The sequence below is a fragment of the Typopeltis vanoorti genome, chromosome 4 (genome assembly GCF_054136105.1).
Source record: "Typopeltis vanoorti isolate ZY-2024b chromosome 4, IOZ_Tvanoo_1.0, whole genome shotgun sequence".
NCBI classification, from domain to species: domain Eukaryota; kingdom Metazoa; phylum Arthropoda; class Arachnida; order Uropygi; family Thelyphonidae; genus Typopeltis; species Typopeltis vanoorti.
The window spans coordinates 71,394,729-71,417,177 of NC_143552.1; the positions used below are offsets into that span (position 1 = coordinate 71,394,729).

A 22,449-nucleotide genomic window follows, 5' to 3' on the forward strand; every position below is an offset into this window, starting at 1 on the left:
TGCTCATTAAGTATCTCCACCACACATTCTGCAACAGCTGTCTTTATACCATTTCCTCCAATCAATGTCATCCTTCCATAATCATTCTTTCTTTTGCTGGCTACATATCGAAAGAACTCCCTAGGATTCTTTTTAGCTTCATTAGCTAACTGCTGTTCATACCTCTCTTTAGCTACTCTCACCAACCAAGTCACTCTCCTTGCCTGGTCTTTGTAGAACTCATGAAATTGGTTACTTCCACTTCTCTTATGCTGCCTCCACAATGCCCTTTTTCTCTGTATTGCATGCTTAATCTCTTTATTCATCCATCTCACACCTAACTTATTTAACCTTCTCACCCGTGGTATACATTTAGACATTGCATCCACTAAATATTTTTTGAAAATCCCCCAAGCTGCATTGATCTCTTTTCCAGCTAACTCCTCATTCCATGCTACACCTGCAAGCTGTCTCCTGAGCTCTTCATAATCACCCCCCTTGTAGTTCCACATATACCCTTTTTTCACAGGGGTCCTTGCACAAGAGAATTCTTCAGATGCATTTCTTCAGAATTCTCTAACAGATTGAATAATTACAGTAACAAGTTTGATATGAAAATCAGCAATAAAAAAAAAAGATACACTGTGGCGATACGACCATTGTAAACTTTAGCTGTATCTTAATAGGGAATCTATAGAACAAGTAAAACATATCAGCTGCTTTTAGTGAAAATGGCAAATTAAATATAGTAATGGCCCACAGAATTAGCAAAGCTAGTTAAATAGGGAATTGATAAGTTTACATGATATAAGAAAGAAATCAGACCAAACACCGGTAGTACTATTTAAACAAATTTTTAATTTCTGGATCTGAGAGAAAAGTTAACAATAAAACAGTTGATCAACGACTGGAAAGCAAAGATAAGAATTCTGAGAAAAATTAGGAGAGTGAACAGGCAGTATTAATGGCAGGTTCACATTAAACATGAAGACATGAAGCAACTTAACATTGTTATTATTCAAAATATGTCAGCAGAGCTAATCTCAGATAGGTGGTCACCTAAACAGAATGAGAGAGGAGAAGTTGGCAAAACATCTCTCTTTGATGATGCTTTGATGCCATGTTGGTAAGCCAAGAACTCAGAGAAGACAAAGATTAGGTGGTTTGATGTAGTGAAAAGTACTTTAGAAGTCTGAAATTTAAGATCTGCAAAATTTGAGAACTGACAGATACCAGATTAATTTAGAGGAAAATCGTTAATAGGAAGTTAGCGATGTAAACTTTACATGTAGTATCATCAGTATTCTGTGCATCCTCTTGAGAGTGCATATCACAAATTTGATGATGTTGGACAGGGTTTTGAAGTCTACATATTTAAAGATAATTATTTTAATTTCTCATCAGATCAAAACTATGAAAATAGGCAGGAATATAGAAAACTTCAGCTGTATTCTGAATGGCCTATAGAACAAGTAAAGTATTTTAGCTATTTAGGCACAGTTTTTAGTGAAGATGGCATGTTAAATCTGGAAATAGACATCAGAATTAGCAAAGTTGGTATGGTGGGGAGCCAGTTGAATAAATTTTTAAGGAATAAAAGAGAAATTAGTCAAAACGCTAAACTAGCAGTATACAAGACAGTGTTCAAACCAATTTTAACTTATGGATCTGAGAGCTGGGTCAGAAGTTAAAACACTTGACCAAAGATTAGAGACAACAGATAGGAGATGCTGAAAGTTTTTTCACTGCTATACTATAAATTAAAGATGCCAAGAAATTATATTCTTGGTTTCATCCTTTATCCAAGTGTAAGCAAACAAAGTTTGTGTGTGAAGGGACTTCATGACTGTGCCACTTGTATACAGAGGTTAATGACTTCATATCAATTGCTTTAGTATCCCATAATGCAAGGTACATATCCTTATAGTCATGTATAATGATAATGCTATGCATTATACATGTCCGTAAGGATATGTATAAACACAACTGACATTGTATAATTTCCATTATACAATGGAAAGAGCTTGCATATAAATACCTGTGTGGGTTTCTTTTCTGTAACTTCTTAAGTTAATCGTCCAGCATTGTTTTTGCTGACAAGGATAATTTAGAAATAGTAATTTAGCCTCCTGTTTTTTTTTTCCAGTGTGAATTTGATTTTTGGAGCAGTTATTTAGGAATTGTAGAAAATCTTCAAGGTCTTTCTGGGCATTATTCCATGTAGTAAAAATATCAGCATATCTCTCCCATTCGTGTGGCTTCAGGATCATCTATACTATAGTTTCATCCTCAAACTTTTCATATAAATTAGATGGAGGGTAATAGAGGTGAGTCCACTGCCAGACCATATTTTTGGTAGTCATATCTCATTTTCCAAGTCAAGAATGAAGATTGGAGGCAGTGTTGGAAATAGGCCTGCATGGATATAGAGACAGTAAAATTTTTATAAACAGCAAAACTACATCTCAACTGACTAATATATGGAGTAATTTGTGTGTCTGACAGTTTCTCTACAAAATTTGTTGGGTTTTTCAAGAATGAGTTTGAATGTCTGATATGAGACTTCAGGAGTTTGAGTAGGTATTTAGAAAGAAATTCCTGTATCTCTGGGATGTGGGATATTAAGACAAATTGAAGGAATGTCATTTACAGTTTTGTGAAGAGGTGGGAGTGGGATATGAAAGTTGGTAAAAGATTGTTACCAGATTAATGCAGAAGACTTTTTATATGCTGCAGGGAGGTAAGGGTAGAATAAGAGGAAATTTATTGAAGCCTGTAAAATTAGTAGGTGAGGAGCATGGTTTTTTTTTTTTTTTTGCATGGAGAGTGATTCATAAGTAGAATGCATTGCCTAAAAGTGTGATGAGTGCAGAAATGTTGAAGTAGTTTAAATAATGGTTTGTTGATGTGTTTTATGTGATATTTGTGACTATTATTGATGCACTCTTTTGACTCCATGAAGGTTTGATGTTAATAGTAATAAAATATTTCTAATTCATTTTTTTAAAAAAATTATTGTTAATATTACAATTTTTAATTGGTATGTTTATTATGTAAATATTGGTACATTATTTAATTGATAAATGTGCCTTTCATTTAAATTTAATTAAAAAAAAATTGAATGGCATAAAATAAAAACTGGTTTTTATTTTATGGTTTAAACTGGTTTCGGAGCCATATCTAAAGTAAATTGAACTTAAAGATGAGTAAAAACTCTTAATTCTAGCATCCTTGAGTGAGCATAAAATTTTGCTCACTACACTATGCAAGGAATGATTTTCCATATGAGGTGCATCCAGAAAGTAAGGTTTGTTCAGAATTTACTGCCAAATAAGATGTAGGAGAAGGGTTTCACATATGTGGTAGCATACAGTGACTCATTAGCCAAAGCTGTTGACCATTTTATTTTCATTCTGTTATCATTTGTTGCTGTCTACGAATAATTTATAATGAGTGCTGCGATAAAAATCCTTCCAGTTGCGAGGTTCAGTGTGGGATGCAGTTTTTGTTGGTGAAAAACACCAGTGCTGCAGAAATTTACCAACAGCTGTGTAAGGCTGATTGGTATAACGTAATGAGTGACAGTAAGGTTAAGCAATGGTGTCGTTTGTTTAAAGAAGGGTGCAACATTGTTCTCAGTGAAGAGCACAGTGGACGACAGACAATTTGGTGGAAAGAGTGAACACGAAAATTAATTGTGGTTCCTCGCTGAAGAAAATCAATTCGCCAGACTCCTTTTCAGTCCCAGAAGGCTATCTTTTGACCAACGGTGCCTGTTTGAATTGTTTTGTTTTCATAGATGGTGAATAGTGCCACTGCATTGATTGTTGTTTTGACTCCACATTTGTGTATGACATTCATGTTTTGTCACTAGTCACAATGCAAGAAAAATGTTTTTCTTCGTTTTTGTAATGCTCTAGAAATTTTTGAGCTGATTCCACTCATTACTGTTTATGCTTAGTGGGCAGCATTTTTGGGACCCATCTGGCATACAGTTTCTAATACCCCAACTTTTCTGTTACAATTTGGAATGACTGAGCTTGAAACTTCCAGGAATTCAAAAGAAATTTCTTTAATTCTGAAATGATGATTCTCATGAAATTTTGTGTTGTTCACTCTTTCCACCAAATCGTGTTACCACACTTGGCTGGCCTACAGTCTTCATTGTGAAGATTGTTGCGCCCTTCTTTAAACAAACAACACCATTGCCTAATCTTACTGTCACTCATTATGTTAAGCCCTTACACAGTCATCAATGAATTTCTGCAGCACTTGTTTTCTGCTAACAAAAACTGTATCACGCCACGAATCTCGCAATTGGCAGGATTATTTATTACAACATTTATTATGGATTATTCGTAGAAGACAACAACAACAACAAATGATAACAGAATGGAAGTAAGATGGTCAACAGCTAACTATGAGTCACTCTATGCTACCATGCATGTGTGACCTCCCCCCCCACCTCCAATATGTTATTTGGTGGTAAATTCTGAAAGGACCTTACTTTCTGGATGTGCCTCATATATGTATATCAGGTATTGCTTTCCTCAAGTGGACATACTCCATAGTTTGGCAAAAGTCTGACATAGTTCATTTTCTTCTTTTGTAGATCATTTTATGTGAAATAGGTTGAGACTTGTTAAGAAAAAGTATACAATAAAAAAAGTAATAAAAATACATTTTTATTTTAATTTATTGTAGTATTATACTTATTGTTTCTGATAATTGTTATAGTTTATATTTTTAATCCAAATTTTTTTATTATTATTTAGCATACATGTGATTATTAGAATGAAAGACTCCATGATTTTCACTCATCAAAGTGCCAGTTGCACGTAAGTATTTACACTTGTTGGAACGTCCTACCTAACTGACTGTTCTATTTTTGTTGGTTTGTTAATCTTATCTTTACCACTTTAAATTCCGTTCTTCTTAGTTAGTTGTTGATTGATGCTCATCTGAATATAAAGAAATTTAGATTATACTGCACCACCCTATATTCAGATTAGTCTAAATAATATAGAGGAATCAATCATCAACTATACTTATATTATTACTTTATCTTCAGGCCAAGGTTATTAATAGCATTTAAGGCTTCCGCAAAGGTCCGATTAATTTTATGAGTGGTGCAGTGAAAGAAAATCAGGCAAACACCAAGTTTAACTCAACAAAAGAAAACATTTAATGTGGAATAGTACAACATATACATTCAAGTATAACTGTCTGCAAAAAAGTTATCAATTAAAAAAATTACAAAATTCACATTCAGATGTTAATAACTTCTCAATTAGATTTGAGGATCATGACTAATCTTAACATTTCTTAATTCTTAAAGCATCAGTATTTGTTATTATTATTGTTCCGGGCAACTCCAAGGAGTCGACTGACTCATCGAGGGAGGCCCTAACATCATATCAAGAACAACTATTTGACACAACATCTATCATACCTGGCCTTGAACTCATTCACGGTCGTAGCACCCACAACAGACTCTGGAAGCTTATTCCGCTCATTCACCACTCTCCAAGTAAAAAATCTAGCTCTAACTCCCTTGTTAACCACGCTCTTGCCCAGCTTCCATGCATGGCCCCTAGTCCTCCCGCCATCAATTTCTTTCACTTAGTTCTCTCTATCCAATTGGATGAATCATAAAAAAAAAAATATAAAAAAAAATCAGCTAACGCCTTTTCAGCTCAGTTTAAAGTATTCAGAATAATTACAATCCAGTAACTAACAAACATTCACCCTTCAGTTCTTTATGCTCAGTCAATCAGATTGAAAATAGTTCTTAAAAGTTTAACTTTCCAAATGTAACAATAGCTAATCTTATGACAGATATTTCTATATTCTTTCTTAGTCAGCTAACACTTAATAGATCAACATAACATTTATTATTTCAAGGGGAAAGTACATCAAACATCCAATCATTAATTGACATAACATCACAGCTAAGGTCAAATATATCTGACGGAGTTAACTGTTATAGCCTCACAGGTTATAGAAAGGACAACTCTTACCAGATTACTGCTTCTGCACATCGAATTCGCATAGGCACATTTGAAATTCTGGTTGACTTATACTTTATGGCAGCACAATTCAAAGAAATCTTCCACTATAATACCTGAATTTTAGACACAGAAATACTCAAGTCTTGATACACTTGGTTTACGTTATCTACTAATTCCTTATTTTCTTCTATGTATTAACTTCAGTTCTGCACTATTCTTCCACTAAACATTTGGAATATATTGTAGTATCAGAACTCCCATAGAAATAATTCGAAATGCTTATTAATTCCCGGTCCTTTCCTAGACGATTTACGGCATATATAAATTCCCTTTCTGCCACTCACTAACGACTGCCTATGCTGTCTCCATGGCTTCTTCTTTATATCTTACTTTCGTTTTTGAATTGCCTCTGTTCTCCTCTTTCCCGCCAAAATCCGGTTCTGACCAGTTCAGCTCATAACAACTCGCTTCTCCCTTTGTATACAGTACTCCACGCTCCAATCATGCGCTACCTAAAAATAACTCCATTTCCTTGACAGTGACCAATCATATCTTATTAGCAGAATTCCTTGAATTTACTTTCACTTTCATTTACAATAATAAATAAAAAACATATATCACAGTTCATATAAGGTACATTTAAATTTATATACACACAGTTTCTTACAATAAATTTTACAGAATAAAGTAATTTAAATGAATGATATTTTTATATTTATTACTATTACATATCTTAAGATTATATTATTAAATAATAACAAACTAAACTCAAGACAACTATATGAATAACACATTATAAGCAAGAGACTAACAACAAATAATATTTACAAGTCTTGCTTATGACATGGAGGATTATGTTAAATATGAACGAAGTATTATAATTTACAAAATACTTTCATTCACAATTTAACACACTGTTTTAAAAAACTCTGCTGTCTTTATAAAGCTTAAGATCAGTGTGAATGTTTTTTATGTGTTTTCCCACCCATGAATGATTGTAACGTATAGTACATCAGCAGTATGGGCAGGATTAGGAATTTTTTTATCAGTTTTTATTTGTATGTAATCTGGAAATCTCTTTACAGATCAAACATGGAGCGTTTGCAAGCCACTTCAGGCTTCTAATGAGCTGGACGTTGTTCTTGAACTGGGTGATGAAATTCATTTCTCAGCTAAAAAAACAATCACAAACATCCATGTCCATGGCAGGATTCACACATGCAGTCTGTAATGAAATATAAAAGCTTATTGCTTATAATCACTTCAGAGAGGAAAAAACTTGTATGTGAATCCTTCTTCTCAATATATTTGTACCTTACCTTGCAAAGCCCTTTGGTGGAACAGCAAAACTAGTAATGCTGTTAAATTAACAATATTATTTTTGTTATAGTTTACTTTAGCATTAATCATCATCATCATACTTATCAAGGATTTAGGCCTAGTATGGCCTGTTCTGGCTTTAGAAGTCATCGTTGAATCGTTTAAGAGGACGTCCTGGTTTTCTTTTTCCTAATGGCTTGTACTTTAAGGCTTGTTTTGGTAATCTTTTTTAGCATTAATCAGCCATAGAAACAAAAAAGTACGTAGATATATATATATATACATACATACACAAGGGTTGTTCGATAAGTCTGTGCAAAAATGAAGAAAACATTATTTTTTTGGGACAAACATTTTTTATTTTTCAACATAGTCTCCTTTGAGGTCTATACACTTAGTCCAATGATGCTCGAGTTTTTTGATCCCATCCATATAGTATGATTTGTCCAGCTCTTCAAAATAGACAGTTGTTTTGGCAATCACCTCATCGTTTGATGAAAATCTCTATCCTGCCTGCCATTTTTTTCATGTTTGGAAACAGATTAGTAGTCCGAGGGAGCCAAATCTGGAGAGTAGAGGGAATGTGAAAGGACTTTGTAGCATAAATCGAACAATTTTGCAGTCACAATTACATAAGAGTGAGTGGGTGCATTGTCGTTGTGAAAAAAGAATCTTCTTTTTCGCTAAGTGTGGTCGTTTTTCCTTTATTTCATTATTTAAATGATCCAGCAAAGACGCATAATACACTCCGGTAATTGTTTTGCCCTTTTCCAAGAAGTCTATGAAGATTATGTCATGAGCATCTCAGAAGACAGTGGTCATAACCTTTCCTGCTGAAGGAATGGTTTTTCGCTTTCTTTGGTGCAGATTCCCCACTTGCAACTCATTGTTTTGAAACAGCTTCAAGCTGTCCTTGCAACAGTTCACACGTTGACGCTTTTGATCCAGTGTGAGAAAACGTGGCACTTATCTTGCGGATAGTTTTCTCATATGTAAATGTTCATGTAAAATATTATTTACATGGTCATTTCAGATGCCCACAGCCTTAGCAATTTCACGCACCTTCACTCTTCTGTCATCCATCACCATATCATGGATTGTTTCAATAATTTCTGGAGTAGTGACCTCAACAGGGCGTCCAGAATGTTCAGCGTCACTTGCGCTCATATGGTCACTTCGAAAGTTACTAAACTACTTATAAACCAATTCTAATTGAAGGTGCAGACTCACCATAATGTTTATCAACTTAGCTTTAGTTTCCTGAGCCATTTTGCCTTTCAAAAAATGTTTAATCACTACACAAAATTCTTTCTCATCCATTTTTTCACAAATCACGGTACTTGATCGATTCAAATGAGCACCAAACACAGAATGATAGATCTATCTGACAACCTTAGTGTGGATCCTCCAACAGTTGCCAGCAACTAAAAATAACGTCGATATGTACTGGTGGCTCCATCTCTTAGACTTTGCATGGACTTATCGAACAACCCTCGTGTGTGTGTGTATATATATATACACACACACACACACACACACACGAGGTGGTAAATGAGTTTTATCACCTAATGTGAGACTACCAGCCTGCTTGTTTGGAGTCCTGAAGTACTTTGAAAAAAGTACCTTCTTTAGTCTCTAAAGCAATGTGATGATTTAGCAAGGTGCTGAAACATTAAACAGAGTAATCCTTAGATAATGCTATTACATATTTCAGACTCGAGTGTTTTACTTAATATATAAAGAAATCTTAGCTTAAAATATTTCAGTTGAAGTCAGAAATTACTCCAAGTATATGCTATCAGAATGCAGAAGGGAAGGTGAAAGAATTTATTGTTTTGACTGGAACCACTATCCTGAGAGGTGAGAAGTATTGTATGAGAGAGGATGTGAGGCAGTTTTTGGAAAAAGCAAAAAATAAGAACAAGAGTGTTTGTAAGTCTGCTGCTGTGATAGAGGCAGACTGAGAAAGATAGTGATGATAGCTAATGAATCAGTACACAGGTTGTGCAGAAGTAATGATATAGAGAGATTGTGGACCTATGGCCTGTTTGATGGAGCTTTGTTTACTGAGAGTAGGGCAACGCAGTCAGGAAAACTAAAGAAATTAGGGTGTATGCAGATAAGTGCATGAAGGCACCAAGGAAGCAAATGAGTGTGTGAATGAACAAAAAAAAAATGCAAAATCTAGTTTCTCAGGCGACAATATCGAATGGGGTAGTTATTTCAGGCTGTAAAGGTGGTTCATGTCCTAAGAAGATGCTATCATTTTTATATACTAAATGCTAGAAGCATCAGGAATAAGAGGGAAGAGTTTTTTTGTATTGGTTAGTGCAACCTCACCAAAAGTTATAGGCATTAGTGAGACTTTTCATCCCTCAGAACAAGCAAACAGGCCCCATGAACACACACACACTGATTTACAGCCATAAAATACATACAGTAATCCATCGATTAGTGCGTCATTATTTTTCGATACCCAAGTTCGATTAGTACGCCTATATACATCTTAAAATTAAATGTTATAGATTTTAAAAATTTTCAATCTATACATTTTTATGGCTAATTATTTTAAAAAATCACTCACCAGAATGAAATAATTTAGTTACTGATTTAAAACATTTTATAAAGTTATTTTTAATGGTACAGTACACCCACAGATTCGAGACCCTTCGACACTTCTGCGCATGTCACAAGAGGGTGGCCTCTTGTGGGAATGGATACTTGGGAAAAGGGAGACAATGTCAGGTAACACTGAGCCCAGTGGAGTCTAGAAGGGATAATGCTGGGTATAGAAACAATGGCATTTGTATGCTTTATACTAATGCCAGGAGTATCCGGAATAAGGGAGAGGAATTGGTGTCACAGATAGCATCAGCTTGGCCAAAAGTTATTGTGATCACTGAGACGTGGTTGACAGAAGGGGTTATAACAACAGGAATAAAAGTCGCTGGGTATAGCATTTTTCGTCAGGATAGGAGGGGAAAGCGTGGTGGTGGGGTGCTGCTTATGATAAGTGATGACCTATGTCCTCTAAGAGTAGAGAATTTGGAAGAAAGTGAGACAAATGATTTTGAGAGCATATGGTGTGAGGTAGAGGTAGGCAAGACAGGATATTTAGTGGGGTGTTGCTACAGACCCAGGAGCACAGAGGATGGGGACCAGGAGATGTTTAGACAGCTGAGTTTGGCAAGTGCAAGAAGAATGATTGTTATGGGAGATTTTAACTTCAGTAGTATAAATTGGAGAGAGGAAAATGCATGTAGCAATAGGGGAATGGAATTTCTAGAATTCTTGAGGGACAAATGTCTTAGGCAACATGTAACAGAGGGAACAAGAGGTTCAAAAGTTTTGGATTTGGTTATAGCATCAGAAGAGTTTATAATAACTGAGTTGACGTCTCTCCTACCAGTTGGAGAGAGTGACCATATGGTTTTGACTTGGAAAATGAATAGACATACAGGAGTATCAAAGAGACGGGAACTTATGTGGAATTATAAGGCAGGTGATTATAATAGTCTTAGACGTCAACTTCGGGAAGTTTCATGGAGGGAGGAATTGGAAGGCCGGGATATCACCAGTGCGTGGGAAATTGTGAAAGAATATTTGTTATCAGCAATGGTAAGTTGTATACCACGAGTGAAGAAGAGGACGCAATTTGGAGTAAAGTGGATGACAAACAATATTAAACAGGAATTGCATGCGAAAAAGAGGCTATGGAAGAGATATAAGGAGACAGGTGAAGAGATGCATGAGGAATATAAGACACAGGCCAGAAGAGTGACTAGTGTGGTAAGGAAAGCGAAACTGGAATATGAGAGGAGATTGGCCCTAAGATCCCAAGAAAATCCTAGGGAATTTTTTAGCTATGTGGCTAGTAGGAGGAGAAATGACTGTGGAAGAATGATATTGTGGGATAAAAATGGGAATAGAGTGACTGATGCAGAGGACATAGTGGAATTGTTCAATGAACACTTTATTGGAGTATTTCATCCTAGAGGAGTCAGTTTTAATGCTGGAGGGATAGGACTGGTTCGAGGTCTGGAGGTACAGGAGGAGAGTGTGTTTCAGATACTGAGTACTCTGGATGTCAGTAAAGCTGTGGGACTGGATGGTATTTCACCATGAGTTTTGAGAGAATGTGCTAGGGAATTGACAGTACCTTTAACGTGGCTTTTCAATGAAAGTCTGGCTTTGGCAAAGGTGCCCAGGGAATGGAAGGAAGGTAAGATAGTGCCATTGCATAAGGGTGGTAACAGACTGGAAGTGTCTAATTATAGGCCAGTCTGTGTGTCATCAGTAGTTAAGATCTTGGAGAAAGTAGTGAGGGACCGTATACAGCATTGGGCAGATGAGGGTAATGTTATCTGTGAGAATCAACATGGATTTGTGAAAGGACGCTCTTGTTTTAGCAATATGCTAGCCTTTTATAATAAAGTTACAAGAACATTAGATGAGGGAAAGGCATATACTGCAATTTTCTTAGACTTGGCGAAGGCATTTGACAGGGTGCCACATGATAAGCTGATATTTAAGTTGCAGCACATGGGTCTGGATGTCAGATTGGTCAACTGGATTCAGGAGTGGAGCAGTTTCCTCCTGGAAACTGCTCCACCATACACAACTCTCTGATAGGTATCAGAGAGTTGTGTATGGTGGAGCAGTTTCCAGGAGGCAGAGGGTTACAAGTGGGGTCCCACAGGGCTCAGTACTAGGACCTATATTGTTTAACCTTTATATCAATGACATAGCCAGTGGATTGCAGGGGGATATTCAGTTGTTTGCGGATGATACGAAGCTGGGAAGGATTATTAGTAATAGTGCAGATGTGGTAGCCCTGCAAGAGGATTTAAATAAGCTAGATAGATGGGCAAATGAATGGGAGTGTCAGTTTAATGCAGCAAAATGTAAGGTCTCGAGGTTTGGGAAACATCGATGGGATGCTGCATACTCTATGGGAGGAGTTATACTGGAGGAAGTAGGGGAGACAAGAGATCTGGGGTTGATGATTGATAGAAACCTGAAGTTTAGGGGACATATTGCAAAGGTGGTGAAGGTAACACAGAGGATTGCTGCTATTATGAGAAGGACACTGACCTGCAGAGATAAGAGGGTTATCATTCCGTTGTATGTCTCTGATCAGACCACACCTGGACTATTGTTCTCAGATTTGGTCCCCAGGATTTGAAGGGAATAAATTAACTGTGGAAAGGATACAAAGATGGTTTCAGGACTGTACAAGGATAGTTATGAGGATCGGCTGAGAGAATGTGGACTGCAGAGTTTGGTGGATAGAAGAAGGAGAGGTGATATGATTGAGACTTTTAAACTGTTGAGAGGTGGTTACAGGGTTGACACTGGGGAGTTCTTTCGCTTGGTTGATCAGCGGGAAGGAGTGATGACAAGAGGCCATCCCTGGAAGTTACGAAAGGAAACTGTGAGCAAGAGGGTAAGGAGTGGTTTCTTTGTGTGGAGGGTGGTTGAGCCGTGGAATGCATTGCCTGATGGAGTGGTGGGAGCGAGAACGGTCAGTGAGTTTAAAGAGTGGTATGATAGACTTTGTGTTTCTCAGGGGGGGGGGCCTCCCCTCGATAAGTCTTGACAGACTTTATGTCTTAGGAAGGACCTCCCACGATGAGTCTTTTGACTCCTTGGAGGCCTGAATAATAATAATAATAATAATAATAATATCACAAAAAGGAGAATCCATTCCGATAATAGGGTAATCAATTCGTCTTCTGGGATGAGTTATTTATTTTTACACATTGGAAAATTAACTTCTCTTTTATGATCATTGTAGTTTTTAAAGTGGTAACTATTTTGCTTGTATAACAGTTGGGAAATTTTATATATAAAGCATGTGATTTCGCATGTTGGCAACCAATTCGTACGTCCTTCATTTCTTTCTCTCCTTCAGCATGAATCAACTATTCTTGGCACCAAGCCAAGCAAAGCTCTACAAAAGTGTGAGCATACTATAATTACATAGTGTTTTGATGATCGTATCTGGTGCCTCCTTTGCAATGTTATATGAGTGTGTTTTCCTTACTTTATTTATTTTAAAGTATTTTCCAAAACTTTAATCATGAGGAAAAGAATTAGTGAGCAAAAATGTGGATGTGTGAAAAAGATTCGATGAAGAGAGAAGCAGTAAATTTTACGTTAGCTCAATTCTTTGTTAAGAAGTCATCATCATGCATATCAAGGATATAGGCCTAGCATGGCCTGTTCCGGCCTTAGAAGTCATCGTTGAATCGTTTAAAAGGACGTCCTGGTTTTCTTTTTCCTAATGGCTTGTTCTTTAAGGCTTGTTTTGGTAATCTTTCTGTTTTCATTCTTTGAACGTGTTCCATCCATTTATGTTTACATTTTTTAATTTTTTCTATTACTGGTTCTTGGTTTAATTCTTTCATAATTTCTTCATTTCTTTTGTGATCAAATAGGGTATACTTTGCAGTTTTTCTCATAAACTTCATTTCTGCTGTTTGTTAATCCTTGTTTGTCTTTTTGTTTTATTGTCCAGATTTTGCTTCCATACATTAAGACTGGTACTGCTAATGTATTGTATACTTTTAGTCTGGTTTGTTTTTGAACTAGGTTTGGTTTAAATATAGAGTTAATTACACCTGTTATTTTTAAATATTTTGCAATTTTTACGTTTATATCTTTTTCATTTTCATGCGTGATCATACATCCTAGGTAGTTAAATGAATTCACCTGTTCTAAGATCTTGTTATCTATTACTATTTTAGTTCTTGCTGGATCTTGTCCTTTAAAGGCCATAGTTTTTGATTTTTCTGTTGATATTATCATACCATAATCTTTGGATATCTCATTTAGATCTAAAATAGCTTTCTGTAAGTTATATTCAGAATTTGTAATTATTATTTGGTCGTCGGCAAAGAGGAGAATGTTTAAGTTTACTGCAGGAGAAAGTTTAATTCCTTGATGTAAATTTTTATTCCATTTTATTATTATTTCATTTAAGTAGATATTAAAAAGAAGTTGCTGAGAGGGGACATCCCTATCGGACCCCTTGGTTTATCTCTCTTGTATATGATAGCTCATGATTTAATCTTATTTGTATTTGATTATTTTCATATATACTTGTGATAGCTTTTAGGATATTATTTGGTATTTGTCTTTCTTTTAATATGTTAAATAATATGTTTCTTTTAACTTTGTCAAATGCTTTTTCAAAGTCAATAAATGCAGTGTCTGTTTCTAAATTGTATTCCCTTCTTTTCTCTATTATTAATTTTAGACAAAAGGCCTGGTTTATATATGATCGTCCCCTTTTCTAAATCCATTCTGTACTTCTAAAATAAAGTTTTTGGAATATTTCATTAGTTTGCTATTTAAGATTCTGCTACATATTTTGTAACAGGAATTTAGTATACTGATACCTCTATAGTTTTTAGGGTCATCTCTATTACCTTTTTTAAAGATAGGAATCACAATTGCTTTTTTCCATTCTATTGGGGTGATACCAGTTGAATAAATTTTATTTAAAAATAATAAGAGTCTTTCTTTGAATCTTGTTCCTGCGTATTTATATAGTTCTGAACCTAGCTTATCTTCTCCAGGTGATTTTCCGTTTCTTGTTTCTTTCAGGCTGATTTCTAATTCTTCTTGAGTTATTTCCTTTTCATTTTCGTTAATTGTTTGCCAGTTGTCTTTTTTTTTAAATATTTGTCTGTCCACAATTCTGCGTAGTAATTTAGAAATTCTTCTAATTTCAATTTGGTGTTGTTTTATTTTATGTTTTCATTGGTATCTGCATTTAAGTGTTTCAAAATCTTATATACATTGGGTCTTATTTTATATAAATCATGTTCTAAATTAGAAACAAATTTATTCCATGATTCTCTGTCTTTTTCTGACTTCTCTTTTAGCTATGGCTCTTATTCTTTTATATTCTATTTCATCTTCTAACTTTTACTGCTTAACCATTTGTGATAGGCTTCTTTTTCCTTTTTGATCATTTCTTTGATTGTATCATCCCAGATCTTCAGTTTTTTTTCCTTTTATTGAATTTTTTGGTCTTTCCTGAGCTTTCATTTGCTGCTGCATTTAGTATCATATTAAGCCATTCTATTTCTTCGGTTACCATATTTTCCAGTGTATAAGACGCACTTTTTTACCTTAAAAATTCATCTTAAAAATGGGGTGCATCTTATATAATGAAGATAAAGATTGTTTCCTCTTTTCAAAGTCATACGCACTCCCCTTTTATGTTCATACGCACTCCCCTACAAGATCTTTGTAGCTTTGGCATTGGCTAAGAATGGGGAGCTCCTATTCAAGTTTCATAATATCTTATCCGAGTAATCAGTTACCAATGTTTATCAGTATTGAGTTGACGTGTTGAGATATTTTGTGTTCAGTTTGATATTTCCCCATAGATTTTAGTGATGGAAAAAAATTCATATACTGTTCTCCATGTATTCCTATATTATTATTAATTTTCGTTTTTCCATTTCTTGCATTTAAGTCTCCTGCTAAAATTACGTAATCATTTTTATTTATTTTATTATATATGTTTTGTAGCTGATTATAAAAATCAATATTATCCTGTTCTCTTCCTTTTTCTGGGACATAAACCAATTATTGTTAAATGGCCTCTATATATTTTTATTCTAGCTTCTATTATTCTTTCATTCCATAATTTATAATGTTTTAACTGTTTTGAAAGGGAGTTATGAATCCAAATCATGACTCCTGCTTGTTCTCTTTGGTCTCTGTTGACTACACTATAGTTCCTTTTAATTTCTTTTTTGTTTCAGTGATTACTGCTATTTTAAAATTTCTTTCATTTAATAATTGGTCTAATTCTATTTCTTTATATGCTATTCCTCTTACATTCCAGTTTGCTATGTGTATTATATTTTGTCGTTTCCATTTTTGTTTTACCTTTTCCATTCCAGGGTCGTTTCCCATAGATTCAATCCGATTATCTTTTTCTGTCAGCTTACAAGTAGGATTATGTTCTCCATGTCAGGGGACTAGCCTGACGATGGAATAGTTCAGTGGTAGGGCTGCTACAAGGCTTCTGAACTAGTCTTCTTCCGAATTTAAACCCATAGGAGGAATAGGGTATATCGAAGGGGAAAGAGTAGATTATAGAAGAATTATAGTAAGGTTTATAGAAAGGGCATAGTTGTAAGGCCAGAAATGAAAAGGCCCCCATGGTCCTCGATACTCTAATAGCATAAGGGACATAAAATAAGAAGAGTTGGCTGATAAGGCCTTATAGGAAAGATTAAAGTAAGTGGATCTTCCTCAAAGCAGAAGAAGGAGAGGACAGATCCAGCTAGGGGTCCATGGGAGTGCCACTTCCCTTACAATCAAGATGATGGCCCTGTTGGTTCACGAGTCCTTATTCAGTATATTCGGACCACCCCACCATATATATACACACACACACATGGTGGGCTCCCCCTATCCGCCACCCAGGGGAAGCGCTCTCTAGGGGTTACAGGGTCCCCCGAGAGGATTTTAAAGTATTTTTAAAATAACATTTTACTTATTATAAAACTGTACTGTGTGTTTCTGCTACTATTCCAATGTGTTTTGCTTATTCCTCTTCTTCTTTTCATCATAAATTTGTTCATAGTAAGCTAACACATCATGTACTTTCGTTTCTACTAATAAGTAGCATTCAACATTGGGGTCCTTGTCTTCAGCAATTGTGAGAACATCGCTAACTGCAAAGAACATTTCTGCATGACCCTTCAGTCTAAATTTTTAACTATCTGTTCCTGTTTCTCTTTTCCCTCTTCCTTTTATCATTTTTCCTCTTCTGCAACAGTGTTCCTCCAGTTCAACCAATTCTTCGTTGGTCAACTTTCTTCAGGAACTTTCTCTGAGTTGAATTATGTCGTCATCATTCACTTTGAGATTCAAATTGTTTGCTAGGCCCACTATTACAAACTTCCAAAATCATGCACAAACCTTTTTAATGTCTTTTTCCATATGCCACTCATACATTGAGAGGTCACTTCGTCCCAAGCCACAGCAATATTTTTAATAGCCTGATAAATATTGAATGTTTTCCAGAATGCATGAGAGTCTGGTCATTTCCTTCAGTGGCAGAAATGGCTTGTGAAAAAGTTGTCCGTAGATAATAAGCCTTAAACACTGCAATAACTCCCTGATCCATCAGTTGGATGAATGAAGTAGTGTTTGGAGGGAGAAACATGACCTTGACCTTGGTGAAGATCACCGCTATAAGACTTACAAGATGGATGACGTGGAGCGTTATCTAGAATTAATAAAATTTTAAATTCTACATTTTCTTTCACACAATTGCTTTGAATTTCACTCACATAACAGTTGATTAAGGCATCCTCACACAACTTTTGAGTCATCCACGACGTCTTATTGCTCCGATAATGAACTGGGAGTATGCTTCCTAATGTTTTTGAAGATTCGTGGATTCTCACTGTGCCATATCATATCATAAATGGTTTCAGTTTATATCCAGCCACATTACCCGTAACAGAATCGTAATTCAGGCATTAAGAGCTATGAAACTAGGTATTGTTAAATTCTGAATGAAAGAGAAATTATTCCATCATTATTTCATTCAGATTTAACAAGTAACTACATTCCCGGAGCTAATAATTGTGCATCAGAGAACAGAAAACTAATTGTAAATTACCAATAATGTTTATAACTTAATTATTTTTCTTTATCCTTTATATTCTTATTGGTCTTTGTTAAATTTACTAGAAGTTAAAAATATGTGAACCGTGTGTTAGTAAGTATCTGAGTCATATTGAAAGTTCCACACAAGATAATCGAATTAAGCATTGAAGACCTGAGGTGAACACATGCAACAGAGATGAGTTATGCATGGAAGTTTCCAGCGAAGCATGCTAGGTGAAGTGGTGGCACTGGTGCTGGAGGAGTTAGGTGTCGAACGCAAGAAAGGAGAGGAGATCGTGACGTAGGAAAGGGAAGAGTGTGCCTCGGATATATAGAGCTTGACGGTGCTGGCTCAAAGCTTTTTTCTCTTTGTTCTACGGATGTGAGTTCCGGAATTTCTGATGAAGGTTGCAAGAGCACGCAGACATGTCATTGGGTGGCCCACCGGTCAAGCAGTAGTTCAGCGATCTCGGCCCTGTACCTTCTGCAGGGCCGAGATCGTTGAACAGACTGACAAGTCATGCTGAACCACTTGATCTGATAGCGACAAGCTAGAATAACTTACTTCAAAGGAGGCAAATCGTGTCCAAGCCCACCAGTTGATTCTTTCAGATGATGTCAAGCGGAAGCATGCTCAACGAGATGAAAGCACTCCAGAGACAAATGAGGAGAAGGCCAAGTATTTCTATGGTCCCTGGTAATGTAATATTTTGTTCTATTATGTATTTGTACTGAGAGGGATAATCTGTGTTCGTGCAAGGAACTTTCTAGTTATTCATGTTTCATTACATGAAAGGACTCTAGGGCTTAAACAAGGAGAAAAAGGGGGAACCATATGTTCTAAGAAAAAAGATTATGTAGGATTATATTAATGCTATATGGTGTACTCAGTCTGTTAATTCATTAGCCTCTGGAAATTTTGATTACTGAATTAATGTTTAGCTACTATTTGGAGCTCTAATCTAGTTTCAATTGAGATTTTGAGGCGTGTTTTAAAATGTTAAGAGAGAGAGAGTTTGTATCATTTAATTAATTGAACTCAATCTGAAGGATAGTTGTGATTCTAAGCTAGTAATTGTTGTTATCTGTAAAATATTTGATTTGATGAATAAATGTCTTTCCTTTTTATTAATCTAATGACTTGCCTGATTTTGATCTCTTTGCACCACTCATAAAAGTCAGAACCAAAGCGGGAGTTAAGACAAGAATAGTTATGACTGCAATGAAATATAGGTTTTGTAAGGTTTATGTACTTAACGAACTTATCAAGAATTGGATAATAGTGTACAATTCTGAGTATTAATTCTCTGATTACTGAGTTATTCTCTTGTCTAGTATTTAGAATGGTGCAGCACAATATAAATTTTTCCTAAATCCGAAAAGGGATTAGCACCAGAAACGAAACAAAGGAATTGGCACTACCCAAAGTGGCACTACCCAAAATCCCTTTGTCTTCCATACACTCTTCACTAGATTAATTGGCGGCCTAGAATTGAAAGTGCGACTGCATAAGAATACAAACGTTAATAATAAACAAGTAGAAATTTATAGAATAACAAGAGTAAGAAAATATTACAGCTTTTTGTGGATGGAAAAATGTCCACTTGGACATTTTTTTCCGAAACAAGGACATCTCATCCATATTAAATATTTGCTGTGGCAAATAATTTTCCTCCGTACTAATTTTATCAAATTTTTCTACAAACTCCTTTGTAGCCTTCTTAGCACTTGCAGATTCCCATACATTTTCACATTATGCAGAGCAAAACTCTGCTTGAATCTCATGAACCAATTGGAAGAAGCATTGAATTTGCAGTCATAATCGGGTTCTGCTTTCTCTTTCAACATGCTGAAGAGACTTAGTGCCTTAGCGGTTATAGTCACAGTACTAAGGGGTATGCGCTTTTGGTTCAAGTCCTCTATATATAGCCAAAAATGTTATTTATTCCCTTATGGGATCACGGACGTATCTTTGAAAGGACGTAAGTCGAGCGATAGAGGATAGAGTAGACAGGACAGAGGGTTGGGTACTGCTGATGATAGCAGATGAATTGCAGCCAACAAGGATAGGAGGGAGAATGACTATGGAAGAATAACTTGAATGAGTACAGATGGCAGAGGTAACCGAGGCAGACAAAACTGTTGAGTTACTGAGTGACCATTTTGCATAACAATATCATCTAAGTGATGATATTGTTATGGCAGAGGCGGATGACCAGGGACTGATGTAAGAACAGAGGTTGATGAATTGGAGGTATTTAGGATACTGCAGAATATGAATGCAAATACAGCCGTGGGATTGGATGGGATATTCGCTCAGATTTTAAGAGAATGTGCAGGAGAACTGGATGCCCTTGATGACTAGGCTGTTTAAGTTAAGTCTCAGCTCTGGCAAAGTCCCAAGAGAGTAGAAGCAAAGTCCCAAGATGTTAAAGTATCACTTTAACATCTTGTTTCAGTTTTCTTGACATTAAAAAAAAAAAGATATGGTATATTAAAAGACCTCTATAATCTAGGACTCGGATGACAGCTTCTTATTTTTATTAAAAACTTTCTCCTGTAGCCATATCTTTCAACTATGATTGATTGATTTGATTCTTCAGTCATTACCAATTCCTTTGCATAAAAGAGGATCTAAGTCTGTAATAGCAAATTTATAGACCAGTAAGTATCTTAGAAGTGGTGGTAAAAGTACTGAAAAAGTTGTTCAGAAAGAGAATTCAGGAATGGATAGATAAGAATATGATACTCTATGAGGTGCAGCATGGCTTTGTGAAGGGTTAGTCATGTCTTAGTAATCTACTAACTTTTTATAACAGAGTGGCCGCTGAGTTGGATCAAGGGATCCAACTCAGCGGCTACATGATGCTGCTGCTGGATTTTGCAAAAGCATTTGATTACCAGTTGTCTTTGAAAGATATTGGTGAAAGTGATTAATGGCAGACTTCTGTGGTATTTAGAAAATGGCAATCTTTTCTAAAAATACTCAACGTGCTTTTCATAGGCATTGATAGATATTGGATCATTTGGTTCATCTAGAAACATCTGTAAGAGACACATTCCTGAAACTTTAACATCTTGTTTCAGTTTTCTTGACATTAAAAAAAAAAGATATGGTATATTAAAAGACCTCTATAATCTAGGACTCGGATGACAGCTTCTTATTTTTATTAAAAACTTTCTCCTGTAGCCATATCTTTCAACTATGATTGATTGATTTGATTCTTCAGTCATTACCAATTCTTGGTAACTTTGTAGGCAAGTGTTCTTGCCACAATGTGTTTCTGGTGAGATTTTTACAGGGTAGTTCGCCATTGCTTTCACCCCCCCCCCTCTTCATTTTATCTGGGCTTGGGACCAGTATATAGCTGATGAATCAAGCCTTGGCTGGGTTGTAAGTATTCATGGCTGTAAATCTGTGTGTGTGTTCACGCAGTCTGCTTGCCTGTTCTAAGGGACAAAAATCCTGAGTTTCTGGGTGAAAAAAATCCTCTACCTCTATATGAGACCGGCTAACTCATCTTTAGTTGAAAGAGACCAGACAACAGTTCCTCACATCATGGATTGGAATCGAAACAGATCTTTCCAACCAAAGGGATTCGTCTATAAACCAACTGAGCTACGGAGGTTTTTTCTTATTCCATTTATAAAATTATTCAGTTGGCACTATACCATACCATCTTTGCTCATTCTGTTCTCTATTTCCAAATCCTTGGGCAGGAATTGAATCCAGGTCTTTCCAAAAGGGCTTTGTCTATACTGACTGAGCTACAAGGCTCTTAACTCTGATTAGGAAGCACATTGTATTGGCAATATCACAAATAGAGGGTGTTCCCCCCAGGACTCTGTCTATCAGAGCAAACACAACCACTAAAAAATTTCTTCCCATAGTAGGATATGCTTTATATGTTGATGATGTAACAATTTTCAGTCATTCTTAAAACATAAGGGTTATTGAAAGGCAATTTCAACAAGCAGCTTATCATGTGTGTTCGTGGGCTTATAGTAATGGAGTCAGGTTTTCAACCGAAAAAAGGTGTTTGTGTATGCTTTTGCTGAAAATGCAATCTTCACTTCACACTCATATTTCAGGATGGAAAATAAACTGTTATCCCAGTAGCAACAGAAGTCAAGCTCTTAGGACTCATTTTTGACAAAAAGTTTACATTCCTTGCACACATTCAACAGTTAATAGAATAGTGAAAGAGAGCATTGAACACAATATCCTCCGAAGAATGGGATGCTGACTGAAGTTCCTTGCTTCTTTATCATACACTTGTTTGCTTTAGCTTGGTTATGGGTTCCAGGTCTACACTTCTGCAAGTGAGCATACCTTGTGATGGTTGGATTCTGTCAGTCATCAAGTTATACAAATCTTTAGCTTCTGGTGCATTCCACACATTGCCTATTTAAAGTCTTTATTTTGAAGCAAATGAACCTGCTCTGCATCATTGGAAACAGTTGTTACTTAACTGTACTCTAAAAATAAAGT

General features: G+C 35.8%; 1 protein-coding gene across 2 annotated transcripts in view; it reads left to right on the forward strand.

Annotated features, from left to right (window-relative positions):
• The window catches only part of LOC150107400 (kelch-like protein 5), a 270,095-nt gene that overhangs the window by 40,096 nt on the left and 207,550 nt on the right, over positions 1-22,449 (forward strand). For both annotated transcript variants that reach the window (XM_090391266.1, XM_090391267.1), the window contains one exon: positions 4,755-4,817. In XM_090391266.1, coding sequence (XP_090247392.1) covers positions 4,774-4,817 — 44 coding nt within the window. In that variant the 5' untranslated portion in view covers positions 4,755-4,773. The remainder of the gene's footprint in view (positions 1-4,754; positions 4,818-22,449) is intronic.